At 47.3% G+C, this 17281-nt stretch overlaps 2 protein-coding genes across 3 annotated transcripts; both read right to left on the reverse strand.

Moving 5' to 3' along the window:
• Positions 1–3788: 3788 nt before the first annotated feature.
• On the reverse strand, positions 3789–6316 carry LOC133921569 (uncharacterized). Of its 2 annotated transcripts, none has more exons than XM_062366508.1 (2): positions 4962–6316; positions 3789–4045 (listed from the first exon to the last, which is right to left on the reverse strand). In XM_062366508.1, exon 1 carries the CDS (start codon positions 6158–6160, stop codon positions 5021–5023), a length of 1140 nt encoding a protein of 379 aa, XP_062222492.1. In that variant the 5' UTR covers positions 6161–6316; the 3' UTR covers positions 3789–4045; positions 4962–5020. The 2 variants fall into 2 exon arrangements, with proteins under 2 accessions (XP_062222492.1, XP_062222491.1); XM_062366507.1 differs by having other exon boundaries at positions 3789–4058.
• An 8746-nt stretch (positions 6317–15062) lies between these two features.
• On the reverse strand, positions 15063–17176 carry LOC133921571 (uncharacterized). The gene has a single exon (XM_062366510.1). It carries the CDS (start codon positions 16291–16293, stop codon positions 15226–15228), a length of 1068 nt encoding a protein of 355 aa, XP_062222494.1. The 5' UTR covers positions 16294–17176; the 3' UTR covers positions 15063–15225.
• Between the last annotated feature and the right edge of the window lie 105 nt (positions 17177–17281).

Genomic DNA, 17281 nt, shown 5'->3' on the forward strand with positions numbered 1-17281 from the left:
CTAATGAAATTGCTAATAATTTTTTTATCATCGCTATACCGGGATGACCAAGGCGATCATGCCAAGTTTGAAATGCATTAACATTCTGAAAAATTACCTTGTATGCAACATTTGCTACGTGTTTGTTGTATGTGTAGTACAATCCTGACGATAAAGAGAGAATTGTTTCAAGTACTCGATTACCATATCTGTTGTTTTTTTGTTAAGAGAAAATATTCCCCTTTGTTGTCATCATGGGTTTCAATATGGAAATCATTCTGACGGACATCTCTATAACTTAGTAAGGTACGAGTTGAATCAGGATACAATAAAGCATCCTCGATTATAACTTGAGTACCCATAAGGAGTGTGATTATGGCATGACCTGAGCCAACAATTACTGCATCATGACCAGCGATTGTCAAAATATTTCTTTGTCTCTTAGTAAGAGTTTGAAAATATTTTGTTTCTCTAAGTATAAAATTTGTCGTGCAACTATCCACAAGGCACATTTCCTCCTCCATCAGATTGACTTCTATAGAAATCTATATATAGAATTGAAGAATTTAATATAAAATTCTTTATCAGATATTTAGAATACATACAAACTTTATTTAGTATCATAAGTGCTGATACAATATTATGGCATGCAATATATATAATGACAACTTATTAATACAACAACTAATAGATGTAGATAACATAGTATCTTTGGAATTGGGAGACTAAATAAGGTCTCCAAACAAGTCATGCGAAGCGAATTCGACAATCACGTTTTCTGTGCTCATGGGATCTTCTGGCAGCTGAAGAGGCTGGTTGTTACTTGATTTATGTGAAACTTGTTGTGAACAACTAGCCTCTTTGATGGTGTCAGTTTGAAGATTGAAGTGAGCTTCATATATTTATCCTTGAGAAGGTCGGTTGCGTCCCACGGATTATAGATACAGATCAATTAAATGTCTCGAGGTGCGGTATTTCTTAGTAGTGTGCTTATAACAGCCACACTTGCGATAAACATTAGATTTGTCAAATTTGGGTTTAGAAATGTCTTTCCCCTTTTCCGGTGCACGTGGTTTTTGCTTCTTGTTGCGTCTGCGTTTACCTTTAAAATTCGTTGGTTGGCTTCTGGAAGAGCCATTGAACTTATTGCTATTCTGAACATTAGAATGTATTTTAGGTAAAGGAGCAGCGCTTATTGGACGTTGATGATGATTCCTTAGAATGAGTTCATCATGCTTTTCGGCATGAAGTAAAACATGTATTAAGTCAGAATAAACTTGGTATTCTCTTGCACGATATTGTTATTGTAAGATCCTATCAGTGGGAAGCATAGTAGATAAAGTTTTCTCTATCTTTTCTGCTTCTGTAGATTCTTTTTCTCAAAAACGCTACTTAGAACATATTTTATGAACAGCATGATTGTAATCTCTGACGGATTTGAAATTCTAGAGTCGGAGATGTGTCCATTCATGACTTGCATCAGACAGAATGACCGTCTTTTGCTATTCATATCTTGTTTTGAGAGCTAGCCACAATGTGTACGGATTTTTTTTTCCATCAGATACTCTGATTTGAGATCCGGATGTATATAGTGTCTTATTATGTATAATACACTATATTTAACTTGATCTGTGAGCGGTGGGTCTCTCTCTTGGGGAGGTTGGAGTGCCGCTACTATTCCGCGGGATGCAAGGCTGACATTAACATCCATTGCCCATGTTAGGTAGTTGTGACCATCGAGTTCGAGCATATCGAACTATTTGCCGGTCATCTTGACCTACATGGGTTTAAACCATAGCTTTGATTAATTCACTATAAGTAAATTAAAAATTATCATGATAATATTGTAATAATGATGCAAAATATGTAAAGTCAATTCAGACTTAAATTATATAATGTAGACCTCAAATTATGTAGCTAACATGTTGAAGATAATCACCAAAATATGGTGTAGATCTCACAGTAATAGAGGGCATAATCTGACACTTGTCAGTAGATGAATATGTTCCTATTACCTTGTGTTAGGCTAAATAGAATATTTGGAAGATCACATTGAAGGCAGTCATTTTGCTAAGATAACAAAATATAGACCTCACAGTAATGATGAATAATGTGCAAATATGCAATAGATCCATATTTCTATTACCTTGTGTTTCACAAATATTGAATTGAGGTAATCACTTAATTTGATTTTGCATTGTAATTATACTTGAATTAAGCACTTTTGTGCATAAAGCTCTTTGGGCTTAATTAAGATGAATTACTGTATAATCTTGCAAGAAAATGAATCTCAATTGCAAAATTAAAGTATTCGTAAACATAACTGCACGTTATAAGGATTGTATGAAGCAAACACATTGAACAATACACAACATTCCAAAAAAACAAAGTCTGGAATGTTAAGTGACAGCAATAAACAACACAATGTGCAATTACTGTAAACACCGAGGGGCTAAACATGAAAAGTACTTAATACACAGTACTAGTAGTTGAACCATATTGCAATTTGTTAGAAACTCAGGGGGATTTTTGCAAAATGGCCTTAGGCACGGTGATGGTGCTGGCGTATGAGGCTGAAGCAACCTGGGACGAAGCCCGAACTGTCTTTCGGCCTGTGCAGCCGAGCGCGAGAGGAGGCAGGCCTGCGCAGCCTGGGCCTGGGCCTTGGCGGACTTTCGACCGGCCCAAGTAGGCGCACGCGAGTGGATAAAAGGGGTGGGGCGGGGCAGCGGTTAGGGTTCACCAGCCCCGGTCGCCACGCCCATTGACTCGCGCCGCCATAAAGTCGTCGTCTCGCCGTCGCGTCGTCGCACCGCCGCACCTTCGTGCTTCAGCGCAGTGTATCCTCCTCCTTATCGGAGGAGGAGATGTAGCCGAAGCAGCTGCCATTGGGGCCCCCGCTTCGGAAATCCACCACCGCCGAAGACCAGGAACCTGGGCGAAGGCCGGGTTGGCGATTCGTCGTTGCGGTTGCGAAGCGGCGGAGGAGACAAGGGTCAGAGTGGAGTCCGGCATTGTTGAGGTCCCTTCGCCGGTGAGGTGGGTGTCGTCAGAGCCGGCACCGCACATGGAAGAGGGATCGCCTGAAGCCTCGGTGACAGGTTTTGGAACCGTGGCAACGAAGTAGGGGGAAACCCATGGCGAGCCGCCATTGTGCCTCCGGAGTTAACTGAGGGAGTGGCCGTGAAGTGGCGTGTCACCGGCGGGAATTGCTCTGGAACGGGTGTGCCGCTACTAATGCAATACACCGCGGTGGATGCGATGTGGCCAGGGTGACTCGGTCCAGGCGTCGTTGACGCTGGAGTCGGTGAAGGGAGCGTCGGCTCGACGTCGACTTGGATATCAACCTTCATTGGCGATGGGGAAACCGAGCGGGGCATCGGCGTGTACGCGAACGGCGCAAGGCTGTGGATCGGACAAAAACCGAGGGTGCCAGGAGGAGCGAGATCGCCTACATCGGTCGGGGTCATGGTCGGAGGTGGGTGGCTCGGGCCGACACGATGCTCGTCAACTGGAGGATGACGTGACGGGCACGGACCACAGCGAGTAGAGCGGTGGCCATGGTGGTCGCAATCCAGAGGAGCGTGTTGGCTACGCCGGCCACCACCAAGGCGAGGACCACGGCGACGACAATCCTCGCACAGGACATGAAGAAGAATAGTGGCAATTGAAGATAAATCCACTCTTGCCATTGTTCACCTTGTGAAGGAGGCCTTCATGCCTCAGTGCTTCTTCAATCTTCTGTTCTTGATCGCTCAGTGATGAAAGCGTGCTGATAACGTGTTTAGAATCGATTGTAGAGTAGACAATCATTCGAACTCTCTCTTTCATTGATTGATAATTGATATATATACATGTTTAAGAGGTGTTTGTTCGAGAGACACCCCTCCCAAACAGATATGTAGCAACTGTATAAAAGTTGTCAGACTTAGATCATATTATTTCTACCAACTAAGATACTAGATGTTCTGGAGTGCCCCCGGAGACTTCAGAATCCAGATGTAGTCGCCGTCAACTTCTTGTTGCTTAATAGTAGTAAACGCTTCTCGGACTCCGACATCCATTCCTAGATGCAGAAGCTAATATATGTTTTATTCCATTATCCAAAAGACAGTAAACACTTTATTGATAAAAAAAATTGCAAAATCGAGGTAAAACAAACCTGATTTTGTACCAGAAGCAAATACATAATAAAATAAATGAACGTCTCTAGTTCCAGCAGGGTTACTTCAAAATGGCCTCCAGCTGCTTCTACCATCGTTGGGTCAAACTTATTTATAATCGGTGGTGATTCTTCTCTATAGCTCTCGAGGAGGTGATAAATAAGAAGAATCGAAGAATTTGGTGCTTCGGTATCACACACAAGCAATCCTATTAACTACCATTCCATTCCCTGCCGCTCATGCATCATCCTTTTCTTTATCCCATCCTTGTCCACCCTCCTAGATTAGATTACCCGGTTACCCCGAGGTCCCCAATGCACGCCCAACACTACTGCGCTTTCTACAAATTTTGCCAGGCATCGATACTCGGTTATGCATACAGAGCTATGCCTGGTAAGACAGAAAATTTCATTTGTAGACGACGAGAGAGAAAGACTCGGTTAGGTTCGATAACAAATTTGATCAGAGCAAATAACATTCAAAAATCCAATTATGGAGCTGGATGTATGTTCGCTAGAACATCACCAATTAGTTCACTCAATACTAGATATAACCATAGTATATTTGAACTTACATACAAAACTCAACACGCTCATCCTTGACATCACAAACCTTTATTCAACTTGAACATTAACAGTAGACACTGAATTTGACGAAAGTTTACAAACAAATATAACTCATATAATGGACTGCGTGGTTGACCAAGAGAACCTTAATCTAAGCGACAGAATTTACAAGAATGAACATATATATAAGGGGATTATTGCTGGTTTGATCTTCAAAGAACTTATGCAACTGCAAGGATACAGGTGAATTTACCTAGAGCCAGATATCAACACCATTGCCCAATAACGGCGATCTCCAAGTCCGCAGAAACCTCAGCCTTCATTCAAGCTCGGTATGATCCACGATGGCGACTCACCGCGTATAGCCATCTCCCGGCCGTTCAGCCGGCACGCAAGTTTCTTGGAGCTACGGTTCTCCAAACTAAACGCCGACACGCTATAATTCACCGTGGTTGGACGCCTGTTATTCGCCTCCTTGCTGCTCACCGAGTAGATGGTGTTGCTCTCAAGATTGCCAAACCCCGCGGTCGGAACCGCGAATCCGTGGAGGGAATCCACAAACAGAGCGCGGTCGCCGATGCCGGCGAGCTCCTGCCAGACCGGATCGACGCTGCGGTGATTGACGCGGAAGGCCTTGGAGAAATCAACGTCGTCGCCGAAGAGGTACATCCACTTGGACTTGACGAGGAGGAAAAGCTCGTCGCCGGCTACCGCGATGCGCGCCTCGGAGGGGAGCTCGACGGCGGGCGCCGGGATGACAGCCGCGACGGCGAGGGTGACGGCATCGACGATGGTGGTACGGCAGACGTCCTCCTCGAAGACGAAGAACTCGCCCCCGACGTAGTTGATGCTGCTCGCGTTGCAGTCAGCCAGGGCGGGGATCGTGGCCCAGGAGGCGGCGGTCGGGTCGGAGGCGCAGAAGAGGAGGCCCTCGCCGCAGGACGCCATGACGCCATGCGGGGACCAGTCCCATGCCAGGTCGTCGGTCTCCGCGAAGAAGGCGGGGAGAGGCGGGAGGGGGCGGGTCGCACCGGTGAAGGGATGGACGAGGGAGGCCGAGAGATCGGTTGGGTCGATGGCGAGGGTCCACCCATGCGGGGACGCGTAGAGGCGGCGTCGGCGTCGGTGGTGGGCCTCCGCGGCCGGGGGAGGCAGCCGGAGTTCCGGGTAGATGCGGTCCTCCCGGGGGCAGAAGAAGAGCCTGGACGGGGAGGACGGGAGGACGAGCCACGGCGACTGCGGCGGGGGCACGGCCGCGGCGTCAGCCGCCGCGGCGCGCCAAGAGGAGCAGACGGAGCGGAAGCGCGCGATGTCGGCGAGCTCGCTTAGCCCGCCGGCGATGTCGGTGAGGAGCTCCGAAGGGAGGTCCGACCAGCCCGTGGCGGCCATGGCGATCGCGATCTGAATCGGGCGTTTTCTAGGCTGCGGCGTTTGCGCGACGGGGATACTCATTCGTTTTCCCCATTCTTATGGGCGATTTGGGATTTGCAAGGGCGGACGTGGCGCACGCTGCGCCGCCGGCGGGGGAGCGGGCTCCCGTGGCTGTGCGGAGCGGTGCCGTGCGCTTTTGAGTTCGGTGCACCGTTCCAATCCTTTCCTGCCTCACGCGCCGTCCGGCACCTGTGAGGCTGTGACCACGCGTGCCATCAGCGTTCGGCGCGGTGGATGTGGATGGTTTGCCTCGGATGGGCTGGCAGCGCCGGATTGGGTCGCTTCAGGCCCGTGGCGTTGTGATCCTCGTGGAAACGTCTACGCTTGCCAGGCACGAGTCTGTTTGGGCAATCCTGATTCCACAAGGTGCCGATGTGCTCGTTACGGAAGCTGCTGGGCATGCTTACCTGTGCTACAACAATCAGAAATGTTTAGATGCAGCTGGGATTCGGTAACTAACGAGTGTTTCGTGGTAGGCCTACAAGATGCGAAAGCACGGCCCCCAGCAGGCCGGCGAGAGAGCAAGCACTGGCACAAGTCTAACCGGCTGGCAAAGGCCGAGCGGGGGCATCACCGGCGCCGCTTACGCCGATGAGTGGCGATGCGAAAGAACCTTGGCCAGCGAGCCGGCGGCCGAGTAGACCCGACGATTAACAGCACACTCAAAATTTTGCATCTCTACCCTGTCTCCACCCCTGACCTAAAGTAGTCTATAATCGTGGCTTTTCTCCAGGCCAGATTTGACTAGCCTCGACCAGAGCATTATTGGACAAGTTTTACAGGTCTTAGTTTATTATATCTCGTACTAGATAATTTTTTATACACATATGACCTCTAATGTACGAAAACACGTAGTATCACTAAACTTATACGTATATATATTTTAACCTAACCTAAACTAATCTTGGACACTACAACTACTTGGACAAAAACCCCATGAGCACCCGCGTTAGAGTGATCGCGTCGAGCTGGGTCAAATGACGGCAGTGGGAGAGCTCACCTTCTTTTCTTTTTCCAGCTTGCCATCTTTTCTTTTTTCTTTGCTCGGAATCGGATTGCTCCGATGCAGATGCCAAAAGAAAATCTATCATGATGTTTTAGTGCTACAAGCCTACAACACAAACACCTCAATGCGTACTTGCAATTCTTCCTATAGCAACACGAAAATTTTCAACTTTTCACATCAACCTGAGCAGGAATGATCCTCATCTAACTTGGACTCTTGGAGTCTTGGAGTGACACCTTCCTAGCATCGACAGGTCGTTAAGGTTGATATGTTCATGAACCAGTTTAGCGCTAAATAGACTATCTTGAAACAAGCCAAGGAATTGACATTTTCCACATCAATGCGAGCATGAATGTGCTTAGGTAACTTGGCATGACACGGTCATAGTTAGTACCGATAAGTCGTTGGGGGGTCATATGTCATATGTGTGTGGACCTCATTTGGCGCTAAAGGGACTATTTCAAACTATCCCTGGCGTTTGTGCTTTCCAACATGATCATGAATTATGCCTAGGTAACTTGGCATGGCCGTTTAATATCAACAACTCATTAGGTTGATACGTGCATGAATCCATTCTGACGCTAAAGAAATTGTTCCGAAGCATGCCAAAGCATGAATCCATTCTGAGCTTGAATGATGCTCATCTGGCTTTAAGCGATGCATATCTAGTTAATATCTACACTCATTCAGTTGATATGTGCATGAACCCAGTCTGACACTAAGGCCCTCCACAATGTTAGCTTAGAGTGATGCTTGAAGAGGAGAGTGAGAATTCGAGCATCGCTCTTCACACTGCAAGCTATGATATCTGAACCAAAAAGGCTGGAGCGGTGCAACTAGGAGCGCCAGTGCCAACTTAACAAAAAATCATTTTGTTGCATGCAAGCATAGCAGGATGTGCCCACAGTGGAGGAGGGGCCGACGTGGCGCCATCCGGAACAACGTCAGGTCGATAGCGGGCTCCTTTTTAATTGCTCATGAGTCCCACGCTGCAGTAGACATCAATGCCACACACTGCAACCAAAAGACAAATTTTGCTTCCAAGTGATGTGGCAGAGAGATAAATTTTCAAACATCAACTACACTGTGGAAGGCCTAAAGGACTTATTTCGAACACGCCAAAGTGTTCATACTTTACACATCAACACACGAGAACCGATGATGCTCATGTGACATTAGTATGACGTATTTATAGCTAATACTGACAACTCATAAGGTTGCATGAACTTAGCCTGATATTAAAGAAACTATTTTGAAATACGCCTAGACGATGTTCCTACTTTCCAAATCAACATTGCCTTGAATGATGCTCATGTGATTGTGGCGCAACATGTTTCTAGCTAATATGGACATATGTGAATCTGATGCTAAAGGACATGTTTCAAAACACGCCAAAGCGTCTATACTTTCCAAATTAATATGAGCATGAATGGTGCTGTGAAAATTTGGCATGATACATTTTGAGCTAATGCCGACAACTCATTTGGTTGATATGTGCATAAACCCAATCTGGCACTAACGGTGTATTTGGTGGCCTGAATTTGCTTCAGCTGGTCCTGATATAATCTCAGTGAGAAACTTGTCCGTATCCACTATTCCAGCGTGACCTAACAGATGCAAATATACACCTTCAGTCTGACTTGACGTATGCATACTCCTACATCTACTCATGCAGGTGAGCCCACTTGTCAATATCATAAAATCATCTCATGTGAGCAATCAATCACAATATTAACTCTTGCATCCGCTCATACAATCTCAGATTCGAGCAACCAAACAGAAACCCGACTCAATCTGTCCAGACAGATACAACCAACCAAATAATTTTCTTTTCAACAAATATGACTCCGCTCAACTAGACTATACGTTGCAGCTCTACGAAATCCATCTGTAAACCAAACACACCCTAAAGAAACTGTGTCAAAACATGCCAAAGAATTTATACTTTCCACACCAACATGAGCGTGAATAATGTTCATGCGACTTTAGCGTGACACTTTCTAGGTAATTGACAACTCATTAGGTTGATATATGCATGAACCTAGAATGACGCTAACAGACATGTTTCTGAACACGCTAAAGCGTTTATACCTTCTAAATCAACACAAGCACGAATGGTACTCTTTGAATTTAGAGTGATATGTTTCTAGCTAATACCAACAACTCATTCAGTTGATATGTACATGAACCAACGCTGGTGCTAAAGAAACTATTTAGAAAAGCCTTAAGGCTTTCGTACTTTTCACATCAACATGGCCATGAATGATGCTTAGGTAATTCGGTGTGACATGTTTCAAGTTAATACCAATGCATTAGGTTGATATGTTCATGAACCCATCCTGGAGCTAAATGAACTTTCAATACTTGCCAAGGCGTTTACACTTTCCATATCACCCAGAGACTTAGGGTGACATTGCATTGTGATACTTTTCTAGCTATTTTTTTTTAAAGGTTGATACGTGCATGAACCAAGTTTCAAGTTAAAGGAGAAACACACTGATGCATTTGCACCCTCTACATCAACACGGATATGAATAATTCACATGTAACTTGATGTGAGATGTGTTCTAGCTAATACTGACAACTTGATAGGTTAACACTGCACTGGTCCAATTTGCAGTTAAAGTTACTGCTTGAAAACACGTGAAAGCATTTGCAGTTACAATATCAAAATAAGTATGGTGCTTGGTTTTCTGTTGCTCCAAAACATCCTTTTGATATGGTACTTGATGAGCCTAATGTGTCACTTTAGGAACTCCACGAGACATGCGAAATCTTTTGGAGTCACTTTGTAATGTAGGAATGACCAAAAAACACTGGAATAGGAAAAGGCGCAATAAGTCTCTAGGGTTGCAAAACACATGAAAACCGCATGAATGGTTGGTTGAGTGGAGTGCATGAATAACACAGAAATTCGAGGAGAGAGGCCGACACAAAAACAAACGCTCCATGAGGTTGAAACTATTGCTAGAACTCCTCCAAAGTTCTTATGGAACAAGCTATCCCACATGAATCTCACATGTTTGGTAGGAGCTCAATATTTTGTTCCAAAAGGGTTTATTGAATAATTTTCTATAGGATTCAAATCCTCTGAAATTCTTCTTCTTTTCCCTTTGTTCCAACATGCCTTCATGTTTTGAGATCAGTAAGGTGGGAGGGGGGCAACACAGGCAAAGAAAATTATGGTATTTCTCGTTGTACCACCAACACCTCAGTAATGGCTAGTTTGGTTTGAGGAGTAGGTTGGTGATGGATCATCCGAACCTAATTTTTTTATTTGGTTTGAGGAATGAGATGGGTTGTTCTATCATCATGTTATTTCGTATAAGCACATATCTAATATTAGCTTGAGGAATGATACCATCTCACCAAAATTCATAGGATGATCATCATGTTCCTCAAATTGAACACATCGTAAGTGCACAAGCCGAGTGACGACGTAAGGGGAACTCTAGGAAAAAGCCATCCGATATATGATAGAGATTTTGATTTTCTGCATAAGCACAAGCATCATTTTTCCAATCTTGCATAAGCACAGGCATGTTTGCACCAAAGGCGAAAACCAAGAACTCTCGATAAGCAGGAACAAATTTGTGCTACAACCTGCTTAATTTGACAACCTTGCACCAATCAAATGTGATGCCTTTCTTTCCGGGGCCGACCGACCCACAATCCCCTCCCTCCCTCTCTCTGACGTGCGAGCCCCGCCTGTCATCCCTAACCTCCTGCCCTCACCCCACCCACTCCGTCAAAACAGCCGCCACGATGCCCCCACATTTTGGCGTGCGCAATCCCCCCGTCTCGACAACTGCTCGCTCCCCTGCGACTATAAATCCTGCCCTGACCCCTCCCTGAGCCCCTCTTTGCTCCACCGTGCTTGAACCCCACCTTCTCATCATGAATCCACCACCCAATTGCTCCAGCGATGCCATCACACCATTGCTGAAGTCCACCATCGTCGTCGAGCCGCTCCAGCCTCTCCCGATGCCGTTCGAGCTCACACCCGCGCTCGCCCTCTACATCTGGTTGTCATCCGTCACTCGCCATCGCTGAACCTCCACCATATGGAGCTCTAGCTAACGTCGAACTGTCCCTGAAGGTCACCGCTATCGTCAAGCCACCACAGTCTTCCCCGACGTCGCTTGAGCTCTCAAACGGAGTCACTTGCCTCTACTCGTCTCCCTCTGTCGTTCGCCGTTGTCAACCGAGCACACCAGTGACATCTCCGCCCTCGTCCGACCATCCTCTATCGTGGAAGCCTCACCATCGATCTGCTCCTGAGCTGAGGTAGCACCCCTCCTCCACTATCCGATCTATTTTGTTCGATGCAGATTAGATCCTAGATACCCTTTTCACATGAAATTATCTCGTATGTTCGATCAATTTTCAACACGTTAGATTTAAATACCCTTTTGATAACTCAACACGTCCACATTAGCATGCCACGTGTGCATCTTCATCCTATGTGGCGTCTAGTTAACGCACCTAAGCCTTGTCATCTAGTGACGTCAACGTTACGTAATAATTAGGGTTTTATAATTAAAATTTATTGGTTAATTCTTTGAATTAGGTAATTTTGCATTTTGATCCCTAGGCTTTTCTATTTTCACAGAAAGACCATGCCAACTATTGTTTTTTACATTAAAGCCCTTAGATTTTTTCTATATTTACATTTACACTCCGAGACTTACTATTTTATTACAAATTAGTCCCTAAACTTTGTTATTTTTACATAAATTCCCTAATTAGTTGATATTTTGCATTTAGACCCTTGTAGTTTTATTTATTTACATATAGGCCCCAGAACTTTTATATTTTTACAAAGAAGCCCCTAAACTTTTACCTTTTACATATAAGTGCCTAAAAATTTATAAATAAGCCCCTAGACCTTTGTGTTTTTACCAAATGGTCCATGTTCTTTTACAGAAAGACCCTTGTAGCTTAAAAAGCCTTACAATTTTTCTGTTATAGCTCTATTTTAGACGATTCTTGCGCTCATGCGATCGTAGTGATGTGTACTTTTTGTTAGTAAGATTGTCTTAGCCTTTTGATATAGTTTGATGTACTATTATTAGATATTTGTACTTGCTTGTTTCCGGTGTTCGTGAATGCAATAAGAGACAAGTAGTGTGTGAGCTTGCAAGAGCAGACCTTCAACATTTGTGAGCAACCTGCTGTTGGAGGCAAGTGTCCTTGACCACTTTGATCTTATTGTAGGAAAGTGTGTCATTTATTTTTTCAATTGCATGCTTGTTAATATGAATCCCATGTTTAGGGTTTAGTAGTACTTTCCCAGTTATCCTTACCACTTGTGTTGGAGTCGATATGTCAAGGGTAGACTTACTTAGCTCTGCTGTCATGGATATGGGTGTTTTACTTAATAACCTGATTAATAGTCTATGCAACATGAAACGGATTGGGTAATCTTTTGTAGCAACATGGATCATAGGGATCTAGACATATTGGTTTGGTTGGTATGGCTATTATGTGCGCATTGGGTAATGTGCGAGTACCTGTTTTAAATCCTAAAGACGGTTTGTGAAGCACGTAACTCAGCTCAACAGTACAACCACGAGGCTAATATGGGTACAATCTGGCTAAATAATTAATGGTCCGTCTAACTTTGTACACACCAACTAGCTATTGAGTGACACAAGAGGGGACATATGCAATGGATGGAATCCCTGTTAACGGTGAAACCTTAGTGGTTATATCAAGATTAGGAGGTGCTTTGTAAAGGCTTTGTAGTGAGATCCCAGCTCTACACCCTAAAAGTGTGAAGTAACAGGAGAATAATGACTCGTGTGTAAAATTATATAATCTCTGCAGAGAAATAAAACAGTTAATTAGCCATGCTCACGGTCAAGAGTGGCTTGGACTTCTTCATGATTAGTGAGAATATTTGATGGTTTGTTTTGGTAGTCAGGCGGTAGTGAAGTGAAGAGTTGGTAGCTAGATATGGAATACCTGATGAGTTTGATAGTCGGATGGAATCTGATGAGCTATATCTTTTAAAGCATGTCATCACACATAGTAAATGAGACTGTTATATCTTCTTGAGCCCTAAATTAAAATGGTATAGTTGCAGTAAACTAGAGTTAAGCATTCCTTATCTTAAAATCTCATATCATGCTTTATTACACTTACTGAGTACTTTGTGTACTCATCCTTTTTCTTTTCCTTTCCCATGTTGTGACTAATTGTTATTTAGATCCTAGTGATGAAGTGGAATTTCAGAAGGAAGACTTCGACCCGGGGATCCTGTTCGAGACTTATGCTCCTCCAGACAGCGTATGTGGTTGTCGGTGTATCAGGAACCGGGGGTCCCTGAGTCCCGAGGCTAGGCCAGCCGTCCGCCACGTGTCACCATCACACGAGGTCTCTCCTGCGGGATGAGAAAAATCTAAGTTCCGGAAGAAGGTGCTCGGGGCCACAGCCTCTGGTCCCCGAGCACCCCAGTTCCCCGATGACCCGCAGAGTCCAAGTACTGGGAAGAAAGTGCTCGGGGAGGTGCCAGGTCGCCCCCGAGCACCCTAGTCCCCCGACGATCAGAAGAGCTAAGTTCCGGGAGAGAGCGCTCAGGGGGCTGCGTGCGGCAGCCCCCGAGCGCCCGGTTCCCCGAGGGTCAGTGCAAAAGTGCTCGAGAGAGAGTGCTCGGGGTTGCACGTGGCAACCCACGAGCACTCGGTTCCCCGAAGGTTCGTGCGAGAGTGCTCGGGAGAGAGTGCTCGGGGAGGTAAACAGTACCCCCGAGCACTCGGTGCCCCGACGACCCAGAAGGGCCCCCGAGGGGCCCGCCGATGAGGTGTCAACCAGTCAGAGGTCCGAGACCGTATTTAATGGGCGTGCGCGGCCTGACATCCCCAACTGCTCCCGCCGCAGTGTCAGTCCCTGCCATGCTTTGGCGGAGAGGCGTGGGGCCATTAATTGCACGGGTCCCGTCCCGTATCATCCGGTGTATCTCGGGATAACGTTGCCAGGATCAAGGCGTTTCGCCTGCCACCCTGCCGTGGCAGAGGAACAAGACAGGGCGGGCGCGCCGGGTGCCTCTGTGGCTGCCCGGTGGGCCCTCTCAACGGCGCCCGTCGCCAGGGCGTCCACAATGACGAGTGACCGGACGCGCGCCGCGTTTTTCCACCGCCCCTGTCACTTCGCCCAGAGGAAATGATGACGTCTTTCTCAGTCGTGGCGTCTTGGAACTTGTGCCCCTTCTTTCCCGTTCGGGGTATGTTGTGACCGGCGAGTGCATAAAAGGATCGGCATACAGAGAGAAGAAGACATTGAAACATTGAAGGATAGAACAATTGGAAAAAAGACAAGCCCAAGCAGTCGACCGTGCTACACTCAGACAAAAACATCGCAAGCAAGCCTGAGTAGAGCTCCTGCCGAAGAACAAGGAGCCTCAAGCTCTTAGTTAGACACTATATTCTTGTAACCAGATATATCCCTGAGGGATCCCCCTCAGGGTAAGTTAGTGCATCCATACAGGAGTAAGGTATTACGCCCCCCGTGCGGCCCGAACCTGTCTAAACTCCGGTGCATTTTACTTCCCTTTGCACTAGATCGATCATCCCCCACCACCGGCCGTTGCATTTACTTCCACTTCCATTTATTTCTCCGACGAACTTATTCAGGATCATCCCCCGGTCGAATCTTTAAAAAGGGATCTCTCAGGATCCCTGCGACAGGAGTTAATCCTCCGACAGTGGTTGATGAAAGACCCGCTATCGCTAGAGGTTTATCCTAGTGTTTTTTTTTAAGATCTACGAGTACTTTGGTAATAAAATCTATTATTATGTAATAATATTGTAATGATTTCAACATGATCATGATTCTGACATTCGTATAAAATCTCTTATATGTTTTGGTTTTTTTAAAATCAGGTGTAACATCGAATCATCGCGCAAATCCGCTCTATTCTAAATTAAAAGGCATGCACATTTAGTATAACGTTACCGACATGACTCGTACAGAAGATCCAAGGCCTGTCCTTGTTTTTCAGGCTAATCATCCTAAGCAGCTAGCTACGACAAACTCAATAATCTGACCACCGCAGAAACCAACGCCGCCTACCCGAGCTTCACAAGCTAGGGACAACCCAGGTGTTCCCGAACGTGTCGGCCAGCTGCACGGTCTTGTCAACCCTTCCGTCCTTCATACTGTACCGGCACAGGAATCGGTACTCACAGAACTCCACCCACGTCCGCTTCTCGTGCACGAAATAGACGCAGTCCCGCCTCAGCCCCGCCGCGTCGTTGGGCTCCAGCGAGAACCCGTGGCCGTGGTCGTCGAAGAAGAGCACGGCGTCCCCGATGGTCTCCACCTTACTCCACGCTGCCTTCCCGCCGCCGCGCACGTCCAGCTGGTACATGTTGACGTAGTAGTCCGCTGCCGACGCGGCCTGGTTCCCGTCGCGTGGGTGCTGGACGGCCCTGAGAAGCTTCCCGCGCGACCCCACCAGGAAGTCGCCCCGTGCGGTGGCGAAGTTCTCCCCGGGCGGCGGCGGCACCACGGCCTCGACGGCGCATGTGGCGGCCTCGATGGCCAACGTCTCCCCGGCGGCCGTGTTGACGAAGAACCTCCCGCCGTGGTACGCGCTGTGGCGCATGTCCTCGCGCCCGTCGAATACGTTCCACCCCGCGTCCACCCCGGGGCGGCAGTACGCGAAGCGCCGCGTCTTCGCGGAGGTGTTCACCACCAGGCATCCAGCCTCGCCGTCGTCCACCACGTGGAAGACGCCATCGTGCCACGGCTTGTACGGCGCCGGCGGGAGCGCCCGGCCCTCGCCGGTGAAGGGGTTGTACATCACCGTCCTGGAGAGGTCGACGGTGGCGACGGCATGGCCCTGGCACGCGCCGCTCGCGAGGAGCCAGGAGCGCCCGCCCGCGCGGACGCTGTACATCCTGCCAGAGCTGTGGGAGTAGAAGCGGAGCTGCTGCCTCGCCTGGAGCCCGGTCCCGCGGTGCTCGAGGATCCAAGGGAGCTGCGGCGGCTGGTCGGACACCGGCGCGCCATCGCGCCACGCCTTGCAGACCGCGCGGAACCGGAGGAAGTCGCCTGTGTCCGGCAGCTTCCGGTAGATGAGGTGCAGGAGCTCCGGCGGGAGCAGCGACCACTGGTCGCCCCTGTCCTCCATCACCTCAGCCATGTCACCAAGCGCGGGCGGCGCGCGGCAGGTGATAGGATAAGGATCAACTGACCTGCCTCGTTTATCGGCGCCTGCCAACCGATCGGCGTATCACGAGTCCATCGCTCAGTGATCCTCGGTGCTTATCACCTCAGTCCCCTGCCGCTAGGGAGCGGAATATCCTCGCGATCCCGCCGCGGCCTCGTTTCGGGTCACGTCTTGCAGCACTGGGCCGCTGCGTCCCCGGCGAGGATTTTGCCGCTGTCGCACGCTCGTCGCGCGTATTTTTGCGCGCTACTTGCTGGAGTGTGACGCTGGAAGGCTGACGCATCTATTGGAAACAGCCAAATGGTGGGCTGGCTGGACAAGTTTCCAACTTTTGCTCCGGTAATGGGATGATCTGTGCGGCATTATCTGCTGGACATGTGTCGTGTGGAAGCATTAGCTGTGCAGATCTGCTGAGCCAAAAGGCACACTCCCTCCTAGCGTATCTTTCCGGAAATTCACCGGAAACAGCAGGAGCCAATGCCTATTTTGGAAGCAGTAAGACAATCTGATTGACGCGGTTTCTCTAAAAAAAAAACTGATTGACGCGGTTCGATTCATAAGTTGACTTGGGGAAAGTGGGATTAGATTCATAAGTTGACTCGGGGAAAGTGGGATTAGTTCACACTAGCAAAATTGCTCGGCACAAATTGCGTGGCTAGATTTGCAAATTAATTATTTCCTTAGAGAATTAATTAAGCAAAGAATCAATTTTCTCCATAAATAAGGTGGAGGGGCCTAGGTGGGGAGGGGAAGGATCATCCAAATCGATCTAGGCTATTGGATAGAATCAATCAGGTGCAAATTAACGTGTATACTAAAAGAGCGGGCGGAGGAAATAAAATAACTCGTGTTTTTTATACTATTATAGACTATAAAATCCAGGTTTTTTCTTAAAGGAACTGAACTAAACCGAGTGGCCCGGATAATATGAGCTGGGCTTGTTAGATTGGGTTGAGCTGAG

This window comes from Phragmites australis, chromosome 6 (genome assembly GCF_958298935.1).
Source record: "Phragmites australis chromosome 6, lpPhrAust1.1, whole genome shotgun sequence".
Taxonomy (NCBI): domain Eukaryota; kingdom Viridiplantae; phylum Streptophyta; class Magnoliopsida; order Poales; family Poaceae; genus Phragmites; species Phragmites australis.